Genomic DNA, 24,290 nt, shown 5'->3' on the forward strand with positions numbered 1-24,290 from the left:
ACCACTGAAGTCAAATTTGCTCTGTTGTTGACTCACTGCTTGCCTTGATGACACACACAGAGCTTGGGAGAAAACGAGTTCTTTCTCTGCAACCAATTAATAATAAAATTATAGTAAGGATGGCATGACAACAGCAAAGGAGTGATTAACAGCTTATCAGTAAAAGTTTGTGACAAGTCTCAGGAGCTTTCAATGACGTGCTCTGGGCTGCTTCAGTTTTGTGAACAGTCAGTTTTGTGTCTTACAGGAATCTCCAGAGCCTGCTCCTATTTGCTGAAGGCAGCCAGAGCTTCCCAGTCTCTTTTGGTGCTGTTGGTTGGTTCCTGGTTGCAACTGGAGCTCAGAGCTGCTGTTGTAAAACAGGTGGAATGTAAGGTCAGGTCTAAACCCTACTGCTTATTATTTATCACAACTTGATTCATTTCAGCAGAGAAAAATATGGCATTTCCTGTTTTCAAACTGCCATTTCTTTGTAAACAGAAGTATTTTCTGGACCATGCATTTGCACATTTCTGAAAACTCAGTCTGATCCTGACCTTTGTATTCATTAGTGAAACCAGACAAATCAGTTTAATTTCTCAATTTACTAATTGGAGTACAGGAAATAGAAACAAACAAAAAACAATAACAAATTAAACTGTTTACTCTATTGACCTGAAACATTCTGGAAAAAATTCTGACTGAACATACACTTAGCATTTACAAAAGCCTTTCGGAAAGGAGTAAGTGCATGGCATCTCCTTCTACTCCATTAATGTATCTTGTTTCTTAAGGGCCTGGTGCTAGATGTTTATTCCCAAGGACTGCCTTACATTAAGTATAAGACAACTTTTTCATGTAGATTTGATTCCAAATCCTGGTTGCTTTATTGTACAGAAATAGGGTGATGTTAAACCTTAAGTATTATAAAAACTGTATTTAGATGAAAAACTACATAAAGCTTTGAATATGTAAATATTTAACAGAGACTAGAAGCAAAGAATCATAGCAGAATTTCTCCTTGTGCACCTCACTGCTTCTTGCTTCTGAAAAGAACACTTGCTAGTAGTTTGTCACACTTGGGCCTACATCCAACAGGTCATTATTATATGACAAAATGGATTTATTTTATGGATTAACAAAAGCTGGCAATTCTTAAAAATAAATTTGCTGAAACTCTAACTTCTGCTATGTATCAAACTATTTCCTTACCTAAATCCTACGAGATATCACCACAAAAGGTATAAAATTTACTTTGCAAATTTAATCCTTCTAGGCTGATCATAAACATGTGAATTAGGTAATAAAACTTGTCTTGTTCTACTGTTAAACTGCAACAGAGACAAATTCTTGTGTAACTTAGGTATACACCTATTCTAGAGATGTATAGTACTGTCTTGTGTGTTTATGTCCATGTCTCAGTTGTAATAAATAAGTGATCCTCCTCAAAAAGTTAATAACAAAAACAGTTGGAAAAGGAATAACATGGTGACGATGAATTTATTGCACAGGCTGGTCTGAGCAGGGAGATGAAGTAAATTATGGTCTGCACTCTTAAAATGGAAGACATGAAAAAATGGCAAAATACAGTGAAACTTGTGGTCTTTAGGTGAGTCTCAACTTCTTAGCTAGGAGCTGAGACATCTTCAGAGCTGAAGCCTAGAACCCAGAGCTGGGCAAGTCACTCACCATGAATAGTAGAGGTCTCTGAAACCTGCAGTGCTCAATGACTTCCAGCTAAATGGAATTAGAGAAAAGGAGACAATGTTTTCCATCTCCACATGTAAATCCAGATCCTTTGCTGCTTCTCACAGAAAACATTCTCTTAAGACACATGATCTATACACGGATCCTGTGCAAGTATTGGATAACTTCAGGATTCCCAGACAACTGGAGTCTTTACTGTTTAGCAATCCAACATCACACTCTTCTGGCCAGGGAGCCTTAAGTTAACTTTTGCTATGTAGATTTTTATGCAGGATGCCAGTAACTGCACTCCAGCTAGTTACATGTTTTTCTTTCTCTATCATGGACTCAGAATTTTCCTTTTGCTTTGATGAAGTAGATTTTAAAAACAAACACAAATACATCATAGCCCCATAGACATCATTCTACCAGCCCAGCCTCTCACTTGTTCTTGCTGCCTGACATTTCAGTTCTCTGACTTCCTGAGTCCCTTAAGCTCTGAGCTAAATGCTATCTCTGTATAGGCATCCCTGCTAAGAAAACATGGGTTTCTTTAAGGTAGTTTGCCATTATTGAAGTATTTGGTCTCTCTCCAAAAAGAGACTCTACATTGTTGATTGTCAACAATTTGCTTCTGTCTCTCTGGAAGATTTTCGTGCTGTGTTTGGCTTTGGAAGGTTTATTTTTACATTAAGTGCTGAGATTTAAGCATCACTTAAGCAAGGAGAAAAACTTTGGCTCAATGACAAAAGCCCTGTTGGAAAGGTTTGAATTGAAGGCAAGGAGGAAAGGGCTTATGCCACTGGATTAGGAGCCACAACTAGACTGAGGAAATTTTTAGTGGAATATTTGGTGGTTTTCTTATCTTTCATGTTCATAGAACGGTTTGGGTTGAAAGGAGCCTTAAAGATCATTCTGGGCCAACTCCCCTGCAATGGCAGGGACCCTTGACACTAAACCAGGCTGCTAAAAGCCCCATCCAACCTGGCCTTAAACACTTCCAGGGACTGGGCATCCACAGCTCCCCTGGGCAACCTGTGCCAGTGCCTCACCACTCTCTCAGTAAAGAATTTATTTCTAATATTCAACATAAACCTACTGTTTTTAAGTTTGAAGGCATTCCCTCTTGTCAAGTCATGTCCTATTTTAGCTCTGTTTTTCCTCATCGTATCATAGCCTGGCATAAAAGTACTAATGGCCATAATAGAAACATGGAAAATGTGAAGTAACATAAACTTGGAAGTAGATGAAAAAACAAGGATGCACCTTCATAAGGGATAAATGGCTTTGGAACCTAGAGTTAGTTCAGCAAGATGAAACTACTAATAATGCATTTTCTGCATAACACATTCCTTAATTCACACATTACATTTTTCTGAAGTATTCTTTCCTCCATCCAAGAGTAGCATGGCTGCTTTGCCAATGATCCACAGACTGAGGATGGTTTAATGATAAGAGAACAACTTTGGAGTTAAAGGTGCATGATTAGATTCCACCTAAAGGAATTTGAACAATTTACCTGTCCGAGTCAAACAGGGACAACAGTACTTGCTGCATCTAGAAATACCACAAGAGCTCAAGGTTGAAGCAGTTACAACCAGAGTGAGGACTTCACACACATCAGATTATATCATTCTTCACATTATGATTTTACTCCTACTGAAACCTCTTTAACAATTGACTACAAGATTTGTCCTTCCAGGCCTGAACTGTGTAAAGCAGGGCCGGTCAATCCATTTTGGCACCTGCAGGACATGCTTTGGTTTGGTCAGTGAAGCATGTTCTCATGATGTGGATAGACAAGGACCCCTTGCTACAGCCCCCCTTGCCCGTGCTGTCTCCCAGATCTGCTTACAGATTCCACTGTCCTCTTTTATCCACACTAGTCACAAGAGTATTTAGTTATAATAAGTATTTAGTGAGATTTCCTATATTGTAATCTTTCTTTTTGTTTCTAATACAGGTACAAAGGCTCTGCTAGCACAGCTAAGATAACAGCAGCATTCCTGACTAATCTTAACCTGCTTAGACCTGGACTAGAATCCTTCTTTGACTACCTCAGACATAATCTCAAGAATACTAATAGTGATGAAAATACTCAATCTGTAGGCACAGTATTTTCACGCAGTCAAATTGTCTTATCATCTGTCTTATGATTTTACTCCCATAAGGCAACATTTTTAGCTACACATGGAATTGCAGCTTGGTCAATAAATCTGCCTTCCCAGTAAGATTACTAGGTGTGAGTCAGTGGCTACAAGCAAAGTAAAAATCTTGAGGTACAAGATTTATCCATTATTCAGCAGTGCAATAAGAAAACAGAGGTGACAGCATTTGCAGCACTTTTTTTTAAAAAAAACCACCACGTGATCTGTTTTGCACCTCATAGTACTATACACCAATCCACTCCATGAAGTTGTGATATCCACCTTGTGCTTTATTCTGAGCATGTAAATGGGAGTGAATATCTAAATCATGCCTTAGATTGTTTTACTCTCAATTGAATCAAGCTGGAGTTTCTTGCTTTTCACATCAGATAGAAAAAAGTTCCTCCAGTAGCAGAGTCTGCATATGTACAATTGCTTCAGGACAGGAAACATTTTGTGGCTATCAAACTTAGGTCTTAATTTCCCTGCAATTTTGTATCTCTCAGGTGAAATTCACACAGATACCATTCCACAGTACCTAAAACCCTTCTACAACTTATATACTACTGCCCTCTACTGCATATATAATGTAACCATTAAAGCAAACCTAAGATCAGTATTTTTAGTAAAACATTGGATATTTCTTGCATTTCCTGGGCTCATACTACATTCTGGTTTTGCCTAAAGGATGCTGATTTGGGAGCTAAATATTCTACTTCACTCATTTGTTGATGTGAATGACCATGAAGGACATTATTCTTAAACCAAAGCAAACAATTAACCTAGACCTTTGGAGGAAAACCACAACTCCAGCAAGAGAAAGTCAAAATCATCACTCAAAACTGCAACCCCATCATTAATGAAATGATTTAAGATGGCACAGCAAAGTAGCATCAATCTGCAACTGTAATTTTGTTATATGAAGCTTGCACAAGCCATGCTAACTCCAGTGTTACATCTATACTCCAGCATTAGACCACAGGTGTTCTCTCATGGCTTTGCACCTCTCTACCAGGCCTAATGTCATCCTGTCCTCTTCTTCCCTGTGCTCTCACCCTTCCCAGCTTCCTGCAAGAACTGGCACATGGCTTTGGAGCAGGACCTTCCCCATATTACAGGGCACTGGAAGAAGGTCACATTCCCCTTTTTCCTGCCATCATATGGGGTCATGAATCTTGCAGAAGGCATGAACAAGATCTGTGCTGAGACAAGATGTTGAAATAGTGCATCTAGGGCACACAGAGGAACAGAAGTCACTAACACTCAACTGGTATTACAGTCTTTATCATGTTAAAGAAAACCAAAACCCTGACGCTCACAGAATCACTGTCTAGCATTACAGTTTCTTCAGAGCCACAATGCATTATTTCTAATTGGAAAAAGACTGCTTTATACAGTTATAAAACTGTGTGGTCATCATGCATGGGTTTGTGGATCAGTTTGGAAACCAACTGTATAAAAGCAACCGCAGGCATTTATTTAAAACACTTCGCAACTGAGTAACTAATTTCAAAATAATTACCTGAGCAGAATTATAAGGCATCCTGAGAACCCTTTTTTTAAACACAAGACAAGCAAGTAAGATGAAAGCAACAAGAAATTGAATAGTCTCAATCCCACACCTCTGTAGATTCAAGAACAATTAACAGTGAACTCCAAATGTACCAAAAGACAGTAGGTGCATTTGGGAGATTAAGCAAGAAGTAATTACTGTAAGAGACACCAAACATCTTTAGGGAAGAAAAAGAGTACCAAGTTTTCATTTCCTCTGAGAACTGAGACAGCACAGTATACACAACAGGAGACAATCTGTATTAGATCAACTTTATTATATTATCAAATTTGACAATAAAATATTCAAAATCTGTTGAACACATTCATACACAAGAACATATAAAATGCCAGGCCTCAGAATATGTTCTGTACAAAATACTGGTTAGTGTAGAGCAGCAAAGTCACTGCCAAACATTCCCTGAATTTAAGGGGGCCTTGAACACGCTGTGCTCCAAGAACTACCTTAATACCAAACATTCCTTCCTTTGGCCTGCAGATCCTTTCCAATTATTGCTAGTTATTGAAGCTTTCTGTTTTTATACAGAATCACATAGTGACTCTGAACCTCTTCAGAAGTACTACGACAGCTGAAAGCTTCTTCAGCATTTTCTATACACTTTGTCAAAAATAAGAAACACATTTGGTCCTCAAGACTAGTTTTGGTTTCTGAAAATATCCTGGAAGAATAAAACTAAGTAAAAATTACAGAAAGAGACACATAATTAATGCTTTAGGTATAACAAAGATACATTAGTGAATTCAGACATTTCAGATGTGCAGTGTGGCAAAGCACCTGAGTTAATCCTCTTATCAAAGTGCCACATTCTCCTTAAAAGATTTTTTTTCAGACCTTTGTCCCCATAAGAATAGAGACAGCTCAATGCTGTAACAGTAATTCTCAGCGAGTCCCTGCAGAGGATCTGCTGCAGAGCAGCCACTCCTCACATGCAGAGTGCAATAATGCATTCACTTTTCAATGAGAACTGCATCCTAACATTCAAGAAAATTCAAATGAAAGGGCTGATGATAATTTGGGGGGGGAAACAAACACCCCACACTTTCTGGACATAAAACTACAGCCTGCAAATGCACCACATCCAACCAAAGCACACCAGAGGTGCTGTGCTTGCTCACACAGTACTTAGGACTCAGGTACACACATTGCTTTACAACAGCACAACAAGGCTTTCTAGTGACAAACAACAGAACAAACAAAAGCCTTGAAAAACCTTCAGCTTCATTTTACCACATTAACTATCACAACTTTAAGGAGACACCCTAGGGCTTGTCTACTAATGGAAAACTTGTTTAAAAATCTTTAGGCTAAAAGATACAGCCAACCAATCTCAGAAACACAGTACTAGGTTGCCAAAATTAGACAATAAGAGCTTTTTTCTTCTTTTGGGCCACAAAAAGTGTATTTAAAATGTACTAAAGAAAAAAAGATGAAAAAGAACAAGCATTTTTTTAATCATGCATTTTGGCATTTCAAATCACAAAAAAAAAAAACAAACCTGCAGCTAGATTCTTGCTATGAGAACTGAAAAGACTACTGATTAATGGGTAAGGATTCAAATGAATCTTACAAACATCCTCCAGATCAGGTTAAGAATTGTTTACCTACATTATTTTCTCATTTTTCAGCCCTTGATGTCTATGTCAGTATCCTGCAATACAGCCTCCAGCTCCATTCAATCTTTGCTTATTAACAGGCATTCTCCTTCAGTAAGAAATACAGATTGTGATTAGCTGTTTTCTGTCATTTGTTCCAATAGCCATTTTATTCAAAAATTGAGTAAGACCAAGGAAGAGCTTTATCATCTTTGAGCAGTCTTGGAACACAAGTCTGAAGCTTATCCAACTGACAAGCCCTGCATAAGATGGATCACTTGGCTAAAGGGCAATTTTTTTTATTTTTCATTTCAACAATTTTACATTACAAAGACTGTGGGCAACTCAGTACTTACTCTGGAAAAGTCTAGGTAATACTGCTGCTGGACTGTAGAGTTCTGGGCAAGTGAGGACAAGATTAATGATCCATTAAAAAAAAAAAAATCAGGAAAATGTCTACACTCCCTCCTCAACATAAGTTCTAGGGAAAAAACACAGAGGGGGAAACAAAACTACATAAGGAAGCTAAAATCTAGTAAGATATTTACTTGTTGAATGACCCTAGTTCAAATTGTTTTGAATTAACAAGAGACTTCTGAATTAAAACTAAAGCCTTAAAACTACCTCCTCGTTCCATTCTACAGTAGCAAGAGTTCAAGCCCATCCACATCTTATTGATATGTCCAAAGGCAGGAAACAATTTAGGCATGCTACCAAAACAGTTAAAACTTCAGCCTTTAGACAAATTCAGCTTCTTAAGCAATGAATCCTTAATCATTTCATGAGTTTCTGAAACTCTTAAAATATTTTTCTTGGAGAACCTAGCATTTTGAAATCATTCAAAGCTGTGTTTTCAGAAAACTAAGTGCAGTCTAATTGGGTGTCTAGTTTTGAAGCAAGCAAGAAAATACTTGAGTATAATTGTTTTTCCAACAGGTCTACTGTAATCAAGGTGGCAAATATGATGGCCTTTAGGCCAGCATTTCTGTGGAGGTCAGAGTTGAAATTACTATTTTAACATTGAGTAGAACAACACTGTAGGAAATTACAGAATTGCACATTCAGCAATTGATAGAAACATTTAAGGAACCACGTGTCCCAGCTTCTTGAAATAGCAAAAATTAAACTTGTAATCTATGGGAAATTACTTTTAGTCCTAAAGCAAAAAAAAAAATTCTTTTCAGTGGAATACAATGTTGACCTAATCACTGCTTAGTTGGGTAGTGGGATCAGAGCCAAAGTATTTGGCTGAGAACAAGGTTTATATTGCATACAACATTATGCTGGCTTCCATTCCCCACTCCATTTCAGAAGTTCACTTTTCTTCAAATATTGCCCACTATCCATTATCATTTCCACTACAGGAGGTTGTTTTCCACCCAGAAATTCAATTCCATACCTTATAGATTGTTTGCCAGTATTCAATTAGCTTTGATTTATGTGCTACTCCACACTGCTACAGCTATAACAAGTACCAACCAGTTTAGCTTCATTCCCTCATTGAGAAACAAAGCACAAGCTGAGAATTCCTCAGACTCCAAGCTGTATGTGATCAGGGATTCTAGAAGTTGATGAGCAAACAATTTCTTCTTTCTAAAATAACCCAGTAGGGCACCTAATAAAGAAGCTTCAAGTAATTCACACATCTATCTTTTTCCCCTCAGGCTGTAATAAATAAAAGTCTGGATTACAATAATGGTAGCACAGTTCCAGGCAGACCTCTTCCCTTTAACCTAGTAGATATGCACACTTGCAAACTAATCCACTGGGAACTGTGGATCAGAATATGCAAGACCCTTCAAAAAGCTTGCTGAGTTTGCCAAATTATTAATACCATTCCCTTGGGCATCCAAAACTGCCAACCTTCCTAGCTTTCCACTCCAAACCTGAAAAGACCACACAAAGGAACTCTGGGATCTATGACTCCAAGCAGTATGTGCAAGGGGCTGCACAACCTCCAAAAGAAAGGCTGTATGACCATTGGACACAACACCAGAGGCACCAAAATGCATATTTGACAAAATTTGCAGAATGTGAAAATACCATGAAGCATCATAAACACAAATCAGAGACAAATGGTCATTTAGAACACCAACACAACCTTTTAAAAAAGCAAAATAAATAATCCAAATATCTAAATATCAAGGGATTAAAAGGCATTTCCCCTTATTTAAGGGAAGGCATCACAGGTGAGGAAAATAACTATAAACACAAGGTTATCACAAATTAAAGAGCAGCTTTTTCACGTAGGAGATAGTAGTATCATTGGACAGCATTTCAATGTGCTCATTTCCTGAAAGCTCAAGCATCACCACTTCCTGTTTTTGCATGTTCACCCACTTTCTACATTGCAAGGCACTCTGTAAGTTCACTGTACCATCCCCATCGCTGTAGAAGATCTTGGGCTCTTTGTCAGGGAAGCTTTCATAATGGAAGGAGTCGGGGGTTTCCACACCGGTGCCGTACAGGCAGTGGATGCGCACCCCGGGCGGGGTCATGTCGTACACCAGGTGCTCTGTGTCCTGCCTCATCAGCCAGCCATCCTCAAAGTTAATGTCCCTGTAGAACTTCCAGTAATCCCGCAGGGTGTAGTTGGCTGTGGGTGTGCTCACAAAGACCTTGTCTGAAGGCCACGTGTAGTTGTAAGGGAGCATCCAATTCGTGGAAACTGCTGATCTCTGCTGGTCTCTGATCTTGAGTGAACTGATAACAGGGATTCTGTTGTTGTCACCTTCAGGGGGGGGAGAAAAGTGAAATTTCATTATCCCTAAAGCATGACATCAATCTTAATCAGCAGCAATTACTAGGACTCATGGTGATAATGTGAGTAATACGTTTGTTCCTCTGCCTTACAGTGACAATTTGAAAAGTTTTTCCTCATTTATGATTGTTGCATAAATTAACTTCTGTAAAATTACTTCCAAAAACTTCCAACGTTTAAATACGAGTTGATGGAATGACTGAAACAAATGTCTTAAACTAACACATGACTAGGTGATAATCACATGTACCTTTATGCACATTTTAACAATTGCCCTTCCATCTTCACAAAATCAAAAGCTGCTTAATAAATACAGTGATCACTTAAAAACAAACAAACAAACAAAAAAAAAAAAAACAAAAACACAAAAAAACCAAAAAACCCCAAGCCTTGAGACAGACAGGTATTTATATTCCTTATTTGTCTTCATTATTACAGTGGCTATCATACATCAATTCTTTTGTCAGCTGAACTTTGAATTTTATTTTCCATTATTAGATCTAGGTGGTTACAGCACGTAGTGGTCCAGGTCAACCATGCCATAAAAACTGAAATGCTGCACCTGAAACCACTATTCCTGAAAAATATACTCTGGTGCTGTTTCAATTCCATGGGGTGGCACTATTTCTTCAGCAAGAAGACACAAAGCACAGTAATGCCATCTTCAGGACTATATGGAGATACTGCTAGTCAAACAGATAAAGAAAACTCAAATTCACATCAAGAATCACAAAGGTCCTGAAAAACAGGTCTCATGATACTGTGTGATGTAACCACTGAACGCTGCTTGGCAGTTTTCAGCAAAGAAAGCCCAAGTTCTGAACTAAACAATGAAAGCAATGTGTACAAGATTTATTTCCAGTAGAACAACCAAACACAGAACCTGACTGTCCCAGCCTTCTCTTACAGAACTGTTACAAAGTGCTTCTCAAATCCTTTACCTTTCTCATAAGTGAAGTACAGAATGGCCAACACCACACTTAAACCAGCAGACACATCAGTCACAACAAAACATCAGGTGTAAGGAAGACGCTGCTAACATTTCAACCCTTTGACACATTAAAAATAGAAACAAACCAGTGTGAGCTTTGTCTTTGCTCACTGCAGTGGGATCCAGCAAAACTCATGTACAAGTAGCTGAAAGTATCACAAAAATCCCCAGAAAACATTTCCAGCCATTTACGTTTACCACTTTGATAACACAGCTGTGGATTTGATATGAAATTCCTGACATCACATATTATAAACAGGAATGGGAGCAGAAAGAAAGCATTCATAGAATGGCTTGTCTTTCCTGCTGAAATACAGTATTTTTCTTTTAAGAAACAATTCTTCAGCATACTAACCCTGACAATTATAGAAACTCAAATAGACCAATGCAGTCCAAGGGTTGATTGTGGATGAAGCTTTACTACAGATATTTGAGACAGAAATAGCCTAAGACTGTACATTCTGATATTATGTTTGCCAATGTAAATTTCCCACGACTCCTAAATTTCTGCTCAAAAACATGGAAGTTTAGTACCACAGATATACAGATTAAAATACAAGTGACTACATTTTAGTAGAAATTTAGCTATTCATTTTGCATTAGTAGAATTAGCCACTTTGCTTGAGACGCATTATAAAGCGTACAAAAGGTAAGAAGCACAAAAGTTTAATCCAACAGCAATGTGGGACTATGGAATTTTATATCATAGTGTCATTTTATGAGGGTGATAACACTGTCCACTTCTTGCCGTTTCTACGGCAAGCAAATATGTCAGATAAAGCCTGTGGGAAATGGGAAATCAATTTTTACAGTGGCACTTCAACAGCTTTAACAATGTGGAAATTGGATGTTTGTGTTGAGTCAAGTTTTCTAATTAGTAATGGAGTAGTGCACTACTGTTCAGAATCAAATGCCTTTGCTAAGCAAAGTATTCTTTGCTCTGTCCATGCATGGCTGGCTCTTGTTGTGTGTTTTGCATTTTGATGAAGTCAAATTTTTGATGTCAGCTTTGATTAGGAAGAAGATAGTGGATATCCAAAGCTAACAAGTCAGAAACAAGCTACAAAACCAAGCCAGAAACATCGAGAACTAAATGTCAAAGCACATGATGATGATGGTATCACATGATGGGGTAAGTGAACATCTTCCATCAGTCATTTTCAGTTACTTAGTGAAGTACATTATGCTGCTTTATTAATTTTTGTTGTTTTTTAGTCTCTGGCATATCCAGTGCGCTAAACCCACGATTTCAAAGATTCACTTTCCTAATCTGTAGAGTTAAAACTTTCACCTGACATTTACACTATGGACACCAGTTCCCCACCATCTCTACAAATTTCCTTTAATGTTAACCTCAAGCAGCTGTGTGATCTTTAACCAAAGGAAACTGCTGAATGCCCTGGAATCCTTGGTAGCTTTGCAATACTACAGAGAACAATCAGGCTGGTGGCAGAAGGGACAGAAAGAGAAGGCATCAGGCCAAACAGCAGACAACACAACAATCTGCTGAAAGGAGGTCAGGAGAGGTCAAGAAGGGAGAAAGCTCCTGATTACAGGATGTAAGAAATCTCAGTCCACCCCCACAAACATGAAAGATAACGGTGGGGTTGCAAGGCTTGAAACATCAAGTTGTCATCACTTACAAAAAAGTATTTTTCCCTTCATGGTACCTTAAACTCACATCCTGCAGTCTTACAGGCAACAGTCTCTTTTTGTGGATGACACAAAACACAGGGCAAAGCCTCAATTTACCTACCTGAAGCCAGCACACGGAGAGTTTTAGCCACTCCTCCCCACGGAGCACCTAATGACACATAATCCTTGATGTACTTTTCTTTCCAGTCCTGGGGCTGGCGGTTGAGGAAGTAAAGGGTGTACATATTGCCCATACTGTGGGCAATCAGGACAACAGGGCTTCCATATTGCTCATACAGCAGCTCTATCATCTTGCGAAGTGCCACAAAATATTCTTCATTCTCATCTAAAACAGACGACACCGTGATAATTATCAATTGTGAATGCCGAGCTTCAAAAAAATAAAGCTTTTAAATAACCATGTTGAACTGTCTGTGGAATTAATAATGCAGACCTTAGAAATTCCAATATTAAATGGGAAGGGTGGGGGGGTTTGTGCTTTGCTGAAATGGGTTTTTTCTGTTGTTCTGTTTTTAAGCAAGTTTTAAGTAGCAAGTTGTTTTTGTTGTTTAAAACAAAACCACAACAATGAGCTTGCATTTGCATCCAGGAGTATCCAGGCCCCAAGAACTAAACAAAATTAAATTTTTAGATACAATTGTGAAGGATGGGAGAAGAGATTCAATACATTATTTGCTGGCTAGGAGAGTCAAAATTTTGTTAAAGTAACAGTATATTACTTACTTGGTGCCTTTCTCCAGTCATAAGGTGCACCTCTTACATCTTCATCACGTTTGTAGCCCCAGTCTACTAAACTCTGCACCAACATATAAAAGTAACTTCCTGTAAATATTAGATAAGAGAGAAGCAGAAGAGTAACAGGGTTAGTGTAAGAAGCAGCTGTCAGACACTACTGCAAAACAAAGTTCCAGAGGCATTATCTCTGATACCATATGTACACACTAAACCTGCAGTTTGCCTTTAACAATCTAGAATGCTGCACACACATGAAAAAAATGAGTTGTGCTCACTATCTACCAAAATTGAGAGAGTATCTCTATTAAAACTTCTTACTAGTTGGCTGACCTCTCATTTTGGCAGCCAAATGTAGTATACACAAAGTGGATAAATTTTACTCAGCAGAGAAAAGTTTATCCTTGAACTGCAACATAATAATTTCTGAGGGGTTTTCACCAAAATCATAGCTTTTGATGATTGCAAATTAATATCAGGTAGGGTATAACAGCTGCCCTGGACATTTATTCTTGGAAACAAATGTTTACCATGTACCCCAAGGCAGAACTCTGGAAACTACTCCAAAACTATTTTTTTTTTAATATCTTGGGTAGTGAAAGAAGACTTAAGTAACTGAATATAAAGCTTTAATAACAAAAAGGGTAACAGTTGCAGACTGCATATTGAAATATGTTACTTTTTACAAGGTTTGACACATAGGATTTAAGTGTTACCAGGACTACATGCATTCAATAACAATGTCAGAACAGTCTACCGGACATCAGAGTCATATTTAAGTTTTGAGCAAGTGAAGAATTTAATCATAGCCCTGTTCTAGCTGTAAGAGCAACCTAGTGCAGATCATTGAGCACATCACTACCCCTAAAGAACAGATCCATGTTATGCACCTTGTGAAGCTCAGTGCATTACTGACTACTCAACTCCTCCAGTCTTCAGCCAGAGCAAACAACTCACAAAAACTATCAAACTCTGTTTTCTGAAACATGACTTCTAAAATAGTACCAAACAGAAAACCCTGCAAACACATCAATCCAGAAATCTTTTGCAGCACAAATGCAATTATATAGTTATTCTGACACCAGCTACACATTGTGGTACAATATCTCCCAATCCAATTAACCCATTCCCAAAGCCAAAGAACACCTTACTCAGAACTTATGCTTTTATTTCAGTTTTGCTTGTCAAGCTTCTGTCACAGAATTTTCTACTCAACCCATGTAATATTCAGAAAGCATCTGTCCTCAATATGCCTACTCAGATTTCATCCACCAAACCTAGATTTCATACAACACTAAATAATAATGTGGAATCTTCTTGTCTCAAGCTATCAGGCCACACAACAAACAAAACAATACAACGCAATCAAAACTCTTAAAAGACAAGTGACCTCACAGAACTGCAATTTGAAATCACATTTCAGAAGCTTGTTGCATAAAGACAAACTAGAAAAACCCTCCAAGTGACAAAGCACTCCAGACACAGCTTGTACATACCAACACTCCTTTTACTTGGGTCAAGAAATTCCAAGGAAAACGTCTGCCCAAATCCTGGGACTCTGATATCCACTCCATCTGGTGGTTCTGTAATCTTACTTGTTCGATTATATACCAGCCTAGGGAGGAAGGGAAGAAAAACAATGAAAAAAAACATGAAACATGTTTTATTGCCACATGACAACCCTCAACTACACTGGGTCTTACATTCTGAGTGCAGTACAAGAACTTTAAGTGCTATTACTCAGAAGGAGGAAAAAACCCAACCCAAGCAGACATGATCAGAGTACTCTCATGGCTAAGAGGTTATACAAGGCAAACAATTACTTTAATTACTTCAGTGCTTTATGTGCAGAATCTAAGACTTTTTGTCTCTGTAAAACTGAGTATATGGAAGTGCGACTGAACTTCATCTTTAAAATATAGTTCTTCATATAGTTCTATACCATTTGACTTTGCATCAAGCCACAATGTGGCAGTAGGACATAAAATACCTATTAAATCAGACATCCAAAATATTAACCTACCTAAAACTAATTAATTGCTATTTAACTAGAAACACCCAAACCAGCACAAGGGAATACTTGATCTCCTGATTAATAACAACTGGCACCTCAGAAAACATACTGAGGTAATGAGTGTTGTGTGAATATTTTACAGATCAACTTAGGATGTGAAGAATCTGGAGCTTTGAGTCAGGAGTTCATTTATTTAATCATCCCTATTGTTGTAGTTGGGGTTCAATTTGTTTTTAGTACCATATCAATACAATTGCCATTTCTGAATACAAGTTTTTGCCCCTAGATGGAGCCTAAGAATCTAAACTGATGCACAAATCTCTTAACAAAAATCTCTTTTCCATAAGGCATTGAGCAAGACAAAGAAGACTGCTTCACAACAGCTCAGTACACTCATAAAAGAGCAACGTGCCAACACAATAGTTTTTAATTGCACCAGCTAATTATTTATTGTTTCCATACATATAAATATATTATTTGTACAGGAAGACTAATAAAGCACATTGAATTATGAAATAGCATGAAAGCTTTAAATTGGGCAATTTTTAAAACCAATATATTTCCGGTGGAATTTCCTGTGCATCAGTTTCTGCCCATTTCTTCTTGTCCTATTGCTTGGCAAGAAAGAAAAAAAAACCTCCTCCATGAGATTAGGCCATAGAGTGTCTAAAAAAGAGGTGGAAGAAACTAAGAGAGCCTCTGCTCCTCATCAGCAATTACAGCCACCTCAGATGCAACAGAGCCACATCATCAGACCCTGTTAGCCCACCCAGAATTCCAAGTCATTCCTCTTACTCTCCTTTCTTGAATCAGAAAAGGAATTTAAAGGCAAGCCATTCTGCATGCCAGCCTAAGGAAAGGATGTAACTGCAAAGAGTAACATTTCTGATCTTACCTGATGTTATCAATCCAGCAGTCAATGATGACAGGCAGAAGCAATTCTAGATTCAGCCAGAGTGTAAAATAACTGTCTGTCTTCTTAGAGCAGAGATAGTGCACCACTGATGGCTTATCTAACTTAGCTTCCAGCTGATTACCCAAGTCCCCCGGAACTGAAAAGTATAAAAAGGGGAGAGAGAGCTAAAAAGGAGACAGTTAATTAAAACATATAGCATTTTCTGTTGTAGTATACACAGCTAAATACTGTAGCCCTTGTATACATTATCACTGCATCCAGAGACGCCATCAGGTTTTGTAATTTGAAAAAAAAAAAATACTACATAAGAAGAAGGTACTACATATACATTTTCCACTGAAAATATTTATAACTTTTCAAACCTCATTAGCTGAGAAACCAACATGTAGAATGAATCTGGATGAACAGCTCCTAACTTCAAAGAGCAGACTACACAGGAGAGTGTAAGGCCATGGGTATTAAAAAAAAAAAAAAAAGACTGCCTAGGACATTACCAAACTTATCTATGTTTTCAAGTACAAACTGAATCTGAAAGAACTTTTTCTTTTCAGAGCATCACAACTGCAAAACCTTGTTCTCTTTAAACAGCTGTCTGTATGCTATCAATTGGACATTAGAAATGTAAAAAGTAAAAGATCCTTTTATATTCTTTATCTTCCCTTCTTCACAGATGAGATTTTTATAGCAAAAGACATAGTTAGCTAACAATGTTAAAATGCAGTTTCATATTTTTACATTCAGGTTTTGGCAACAACAGTTTCACTTCTTTTTTCCTTTGGACACCTTACATCAGCAAGACTTGGAGGAAAGCATCTTGAGTATTTACACCTTCTTAAGACATAATCAAAGGAATACTGGCATTTAGTGTAAGGTTTATTCTTCATTATTTTTTAAACCCTAGATGGAAACATGAATATTTTCCCAAATTAGAATTAGTCTTAACCAAACACTAACAATTTTCAGCATCGAGTTTTCCGAGAAACTTCTTACATTCTGTTATGTTTAGTCATTTTTTCCTCGAGAACCAGAGAGGCAAAAACTTCCCCATAACTGAAAGGTTTTCCTGTATTAGAAAAATTTAGAAGTTGGGCACTTCTTAAGGGTTCCCTCCACTCCTTTCAGGTCCACAAAGCCCACTTTTTAGAGTGTGCTTGTCAATGTTTAGTTTTGAAGTTTTTTAATGCAGATCTACCCATACATTTTTTTCCCTCCTATCCACCACTAAAGTTTGCAATCAAAACAGTTCGAGTTCTATATAATATACTATAATATACTGATACTTAGAAATGGTTTAAGGAAAGAGAAAATATCTTTTAGCAGAATGCCTTACTTAACTGTAAAACCAGATGTGCTTTTAGAAAAAAGCTTATTGCAGAACTGAAAAAGGCCAAAACTTCAGATAACCACACTCTTAAAACCTCCAACCACTGGAGGTTATACCCCACCACAAGATGCACCTCAGTATTTCTTTATTAACCAGTTCTACCTTCTCATTAGGTTTCTAGGGTCTTTATTTTTGTCACCTTAATCGAAACGTTAAAATGACCATGGTTTATTTTAGGTCACATTTCAAGGACTCTGATATACTGGAAAGCATAGTAAGGGAGATTACAGCATTGCATCACACCCCAGAAAGTTTACTGAAGTTCAGTCCTGTAACCTCACAAAATCCTACTTAGTAATTGCCTAGAAAACTAAGGCAACTTGTTCCAGTCTCATGCTTCTGCTGTATCAGTGCTTTTAATTGGAAAGGGAACAGAATGTAATTCTATTTATATCAATCTTTCATGACTGGCCAGTTTCACCAGCAGATCTGCCAAGGACAGAACAGGTTGATTTTGTCTTCAGTTTCAATGCAAAACAAAGAAAAGTGACATTTTGTTCTTGCCTAGAATCTCACCTCCTTGGCTAAAAGTAAAGTTCTTCCAGCAAAGAAACCCTCCAAAGTCTTAGACAAACTCCTGGGGTATTAGAGTTTGGAGAACTTGCTGAGGTTTCCAAATTACACTCAATCAATCACAAGCACTCCTGCTCAGAGCAGGGAAAACTCACAGCTGAAGAAGTTTCAGATTATAGCCAAGATATATCTATCAACAAAAGCACTGAAAGCAGGAAACTGTACAGTCTCACTTGGACTTAATGGAATGATCTTAGATTAACTGAAACTTTCATTTAGTTAAGATATTTTATCTTCAAGCTTCTGGAGGATAGAGGCTGTGCTCCTGTGTCCAATTCAGGACACAAGATGAGAAACCTGACATACTGATTTTTTTCTCAAGGAATGATAAGGGACAAGATGAAAAATGGCAATTTTTTCAATTCTAAACAAAAGATAAGGGACAAGTTCTACCTATGCAAAGATAAATACTGTAGCTAAAAAATAAATTCTCATGTACAAGTATGATGCCTGCTTGTTTGCAAAGCAGGGATTAACAAAAATATTTTTCTCTGTTTACATTTCCATATCAACAGTGAAGCTGCTAAACACTATCATTCACACCCTGGGGCTTTTTTTATTTTCTAAAGTATATTCTGCAAACTGAAGATGATTCATGCTGAACCCATAGGAAACAAAATACAAATTCTGGTTTTAGAGATGGGAAAAAAAAACATGCAAGATCGTCAGTCCTCAACCCACCCAGTTTAACAGTGTTAATGATTTACATTTCAGCTGGCAAACTACTTCGTGTATTTTTTATAAGTAACAGGTTAAAAAATAACACATTGAAGATTAATTCTGTAGGTTAAGGATGTAGCTTCCCAAATTTTCTACGGTGGAATTTGAAAGCAGTAGAAAAACATCTTTCCCTTGGCTTTCAGGCCATACAGAAGATGTACCTGCAGGCAGAGTAATCCGTATGCAACTTTTCTCATCCTCTCATCTGCCAATATCTGCGGTTTCTAAGCCTTTTTGCTGGAAATATTCAAGAGAGTTCTTACTTCTTAAAGCCTGCTGACTGATACCAAAATAACTTGTTTGTGAAGTTCTGCAAAATACATCAGCACTCCTTAAGACCGGATGTCCAAGACAAGATCTTCAGCAGTACCCTGCTTCCCTAATTTGCAGCTGTGCAATTCCTCTGTTGATTTCAGAACTGAAACATTTGGAAAAACCAGATTTCTTATTCAGCAGAAAAAAGTGTTTCCATAAGATTTTGTGTTCTATCAGTTCTAGAACATCCTCCTTTTTCACAAAGAGGCTAATCCCAACAAAACTCACTCTAATACATCAATAAGCCAAATTCACGTCCAATATTTAGAGTATCCTTGGTTAATTTTTTGGTCTCATTTGCCCTGACAAAACTAGTAGATCTCCCTCTGGGATGTGTTTTCATATGACTAAACTGTACGGAAAAGCACATTTAGAAATATCATTAGAGTTTAAGAGAGGTAACAGACTGTGAATTGCAGCAATTAGCTTTAGGTTATGTTCCTACTCCTGCCTATCACTATCCTTAAGTCTAAGTGACAGATTCACAGTTCCCACCAAGAGACAACAAGCAAATTACACCCTAAAAGTGACTTGCCTTAAGATTTCTCTGATAACAAAGAAAAAAGATCATTCAACAAATGTCCAAATATGAGGATCCTGAGGGAAAAAAAAAAAAAAAGTACCTATTTAATAACAGAGTGGGGAGCCAGGATATTTTTTACATGGGGAAAAAGAAAAGAGGGCCAGCAGTTGGTACTTTTTTACTACTTTTATCTGAAATGCAAATGCCTTTCAACAATTGTAACTTTTTAACCAGTATTCTTTCCTCAAATAACTGTGGTCTTTTTTGTTCTATAGATTAGTCTTCCTTCAAAATGAACCAACTTTCCAGGAAAATTAATTTTAAACTCTTACTACAGGCCTCTGAGAGAATGTCTTGAAGTAGCTCACAGACTCCCTGGACTGCCACAGAAAAGGCCTTGTTTAAAATTAGGAACAAGAAAGCAAACAACATCTCACATGATACTTCCAGATACCTTGGATCACATGAGGCATAAACATTTAAATCACTCCTGACATCTAGCCAGCTGACCATACAAACATACACAGCTCAACAGCAGTCAGCAGGAATTCACAGGCAAAGCTCTTTTACATGTAAATCAATTATTAACAAACTTCATTTAGGTGTCTTTCTAGAAAACTTTAGCCAAATACCTAACAACTTGTTTGCAGAAGGTATCAGAACATTGATATAGTTATTGTGTTGAGTCAGCTCTAAAAGGTAAAGAGTTCAGTGCATCTTGACACTGATCTTATAAGGATGGGTTATCTGCTCCAAAGGTGTCTAAGACACAAGATAGTATGCACTGATTATCGATGGACTATATGAGAGAATGAAGGAGGAACAGCCACAAAAACTACTTGACATGAGCACAAAAGACGAGCCTGTTGAACATCAAACTGATATGAGAAATGTAAAAAATTATAGCTCATCTAACCATAAAGCAGATATGCAGAAGTAATTGCACAGAATATATGCAATATACATTTTTAGTATATATTTTAATAGAACAGAAGCATTCAGTGGGTTATTTTGGTTCTTAAAGGAGATTTTTCTGTATGATTATATCAGCCTGGCTAAATTGAAGCCTTTTAAAAAGGCACAAAAGCAAGTCTTCATCATACTTGGTCTCCTTTCCCCCAAAAACACTTGGGAAAGGAATCTGAGAGAATCACCTTAGGTTTTAATGAGCACTGTGCTTTATATCAGGTCTTCAAGCAGGTCCTGCAAGTAAAGTTTTGACTTTTACCTGTTTCATCTTCTTCTCTGGTATCACCATTTTATGAATACACCTCAATGCTTTTTTATTTAAAACTCAGAGAAAACTAAGCAATTGCACTGCAGTATTTTGCTGTCAGCTACTACCCATGGCAATTTGGTTCCTGGTGTTGCTCCCTTGGTATGAACAAACATAAGCTCCAGGTATAGTAGCTCCTGCTACTAAGGCACCTTGAGCGTGCACAGACCAGGTTAAAAACAACTTAATCCAAGTGGTGTGGTGCCACCCTCCTGTTCTTTGTGCCAGCTCCTCCACTAAAGTAATTCAACTACAAAATTAATCACTTCTTCCTCACCAGGTTATTTCCTCATGTTTTAGCAAGACAAAGGTCTCCACAAAGTGGCCAACAAACGTACAAGGAAAGCTGGGCGAGCACTAATGAGCTGCTAGACTGGCACAACTGCTGCACAGAACCACCTTTCACCTGAGCCAGCTGGGGGCTCTCCAAATCTGAGAGCTGCTGCCATTACAGCTGTGGCCAAGAGCTACAACGGTGTATTCATGCAGTTCAGCTCTTTTCAGATGTGAGATTCCTCAAAGCAGCAGTTTTGTCAGTACCTGGGAAGCAGAACAGAAGTTACCCATATATGAGCAACACCCCAAATTTTGTAAGATTCTGCTCTAGTTCCCCCCCTGTTAATTGGGTAAGCCTGGAGTGCAACTGCGAAGTGGGGTCATTACAGAAAAGGTTTGAGAGCAAGCTACATTGGGTCTTGGGACCATCCCAAAACATTTCTGAAGTGATCACTGTGTTGACAACATCCCTTTAAACAGCACTTTTCTTTATTCCTGAAGAGCAGGGGGCCAACTTGCCACGCACAGAGTACAACCAAACTTAATTCCCCTTTCTACTAAGGTGTGTTAACCTCCAAACAGATCAAGAGTGTTTTGATCATGAGAACCCCTTTACTGTAAGATAAAAATTGATTTAAAAACTGAACTTCTATCAGAAATTAGAAGTCTAGATGCCAGCCTGATAAATCAGGAGGATTTACTCTGTATTCCCACCTGGTATGGGCTCAAAATTAATCTCAAAATTGTATAGGTCTGTACAATGCAGCCTTGTCCCTCTGAATTTCTTTTATTTGTTTATCCAGGTGATGTGGGTTTTTCTCCCTTCCCCCAAACACCTGTGATAGGACAGCAGTTAGAATGTTGCCCTAAATTATTTTTCTTAGCCCTTCCATCATCCTCATCACAGTAATTCCTAAAAAGCTTATTTTAATACATCACTTATCAAAGAAGGATAAAGACTGGGCAGCAAAAAATCCAGTAAATTTTAAAACGCAGGGACTGACTAGAACACTAAGAGATGCAAATTCTTCATCATTTGATGAAAATTTACTGTAACAGCAAGAAAGTCTGGTGCAAAGCACTCGGGATAAACACGTGCTCAGCCACACAGTATTTACCAGAATGTCTCTTAAGGAAATGTAGGTCAGCCACAGTTCTTGGGGAATACATATACTTACAGTAGATCCATCAGTAGTAAATCCACACTTCTACAATCAGCAACCCTTTCTCCCAGTTGCCTTTAAATCTTTGATTCCTTCCCAGATAGAGGTCAATATTGGATCAGCAACTAAAATATCTCTGCCATCAAGAAGCTTGCACTGGAGCAAGTGCCAAGGCCTATTGCTACATCCCAGCACTACAGAGTGGAAAGGTGGCATAAAAGATTGTTTCTAGTCTCCCCAGACAGATTTAAAAGAATTTTTTCTGTTTCAATTCCTGCCTCTTAGGACATGCTTCTGTAGTTTCTACTTCCAAACCCACAGCCTATCAGTCAGTTCCACAGCCTTTTAGGAACTATGGATTTGTACACACTGCTCCCTGAGACAACAAGAACGTTTTTTAAAATGCTGCTTTAGAGTTTGCCCTTCTAAGTCAGAAGTCTGTAACATCAGTAACAAATTCACCATCAGAACTTAAATTATTATAAAGAACTGGAGCTTGAACTGAACAACACACCACCGATAATCCTTTTCCTTGTATTTTTCCCCATCTTCTTAGCTTTTCTTCGCCTGTGACCATCAAGGTTAATCACAAATAAGAACATGCAGCATGCTAAATATATTCACAGGACTGTCTACAGACATTACAGTCACCAAATGTAGTTGCTGTCCTGGGATGCTTAAGAATTACGGTTTCAGTAGACAAGTTATTAAACATTTAAGATTTATTTGTATCTTCTTGACAATGGATACAAAAATCAACTAACAAACATTACTTATTAACTATTATGATACCTGCATATGCAGTACAAACTATGTTGTGTTAACAGGTGAAACCACAGGCTAGTAACAAATACTTGTTCTTCATGTTATATGATGAAATATGCCTACTTTTTATTATTATTCTATAATTTAACTGCTGGAACAGACAATCACGCTTTCTACGTATGATTCCAACCTCTTGCACAAAAGGTTCATAGAGGAAAGAAGCAGGGATGCTCCGGGGTTACTTAATGCGCTCGAAGCATATTAAAGCGAGCCTCGTCCGTCCCCCACCCGCTGCCAGGCCAAGACAGCCCCAGCCTGAATCCTCGGCCGCCGGGCCGGGCCGAGCCGAGCTGCCAGCGCCGGGGCAGCTGCGGAGCCCGGCTCAGTGCGGGCTGTGCGGCCCCCGGTGCCCGCGGAGCCCGGTTACTGCCAGGGGCGGCGGGGCGCGCTCCCCGCGGCCGCGCCGAGCCCTCAGCGCCCCGGGCCCCCCGCGCCGCCCCGCCGGGGGTGGGTAACGGGGCCGGCGGGCTCGGCTCGGCTCGGCCCGGCCCCGCAGCGCTCGCCCCGTCGCCCCCGGCTCTTACCCAGCACCACGGGCGGCCCCGCGGGCCGGCGGCGCGGCGCGCTCCCGCCGCCGGGGCACAGCAGCAGCAGCAGGAGGAGGCTGAGGAAAGAGCTCCGTCCAGAGCACGGGAGGAGGCTGGCGCCAGCCGGCAGAAACATCGCCCCCGAGCACAAACCCGGGGCCGGGAGCTACCACCGTTATGCCGGGGCTGCCGCGGCCCGGCCGGAGTGCGGCCCCGCCGCCCGGCACGGCCAGAAAAGGGCAGGGCCAGAAAAGGGCAGGGCCAGAAAAGGGCAGGGCCAGAAAAGGGCCCGCCCGCTCCGCCGGGCCCGGCCCCGTTCGCGTCACCGCGGAGCGCGTAGGGCCCGGGCGGCCGCCGCTCGGCCCCGGCTGTGGGATCGCCATCCCTGCCCTAACCCCTGTCCGTGGGATCGCCGTCCCTGCCCTAAACCCTGTCAGTGTGGCAGCCCCGGCCGCAGGCGCGGGCAGCCTCCCCGGGCAGGCAGAGACAGCTGCCCCCCGTTCTTCTGGGGCCAGCAAGAACGCTCTAAGGACATGCTGAGTGAGGAGAGCGTTTTTCTGCCATTACTACGTCTACAGTTGTGTCGTGATAAATTCTAACAGCGAAAAAATGAGCCTTTGCTGCAAAACATAATCTAAAACTAAGTAGGGCATAAGGGGGC

The 24,290-nt window shown here is 39.2% G+C and overlaps 1 protein-coding gene across 1 annotated transcript; it reads right to left on the reverse strand.

Annotated features, from left to right (window-relative positions):
* Positions 1-5,624: 5,624 nt before the first annotated feature.
* Positions 5,625-23,829, reverse strand: PLA2G15 (phospholipase A2 group XV). Its single transcript, XM_062499938.1, has 6 exons — positions 23,627-23,829; positions 16,027-16,183; positions 14,614-14,732; positions 13,109-13,207; positions 12,486-12,710; positions 5,625-9,708 (listed from the first exon to the last, which is right to left on the reverse strand). Exons 1-6 carry the CDS (start codon positions 23,763-23,765, stop codon positions 9,197-9,199), a joined length of 1,251 nt encoding a protein of 416 aa, XP_062355922.1. The 5' UTR covers positions 23,766-23,829; the 3' UTR covers positions 5,625-9,196.
* Between the last annotated feature and the right edge of the window lie 461 nt (positions 23,830-24,290).

The sequence above is a fragment of the Cinclus cinclus genome, chromosome 11 (assembly GCF_963662255.1).
Source record: "Cinclus cinclus chromosome 11, bCinCin1.1, whole genome shotgun sequence".
Taxonomy (NCBI): domain Eukaryota; kingdom Metazoa; phylum Chordata; class Aves; order Passeriformes; family Cinclidae; genus Cinclus; species Cinclus cinclus.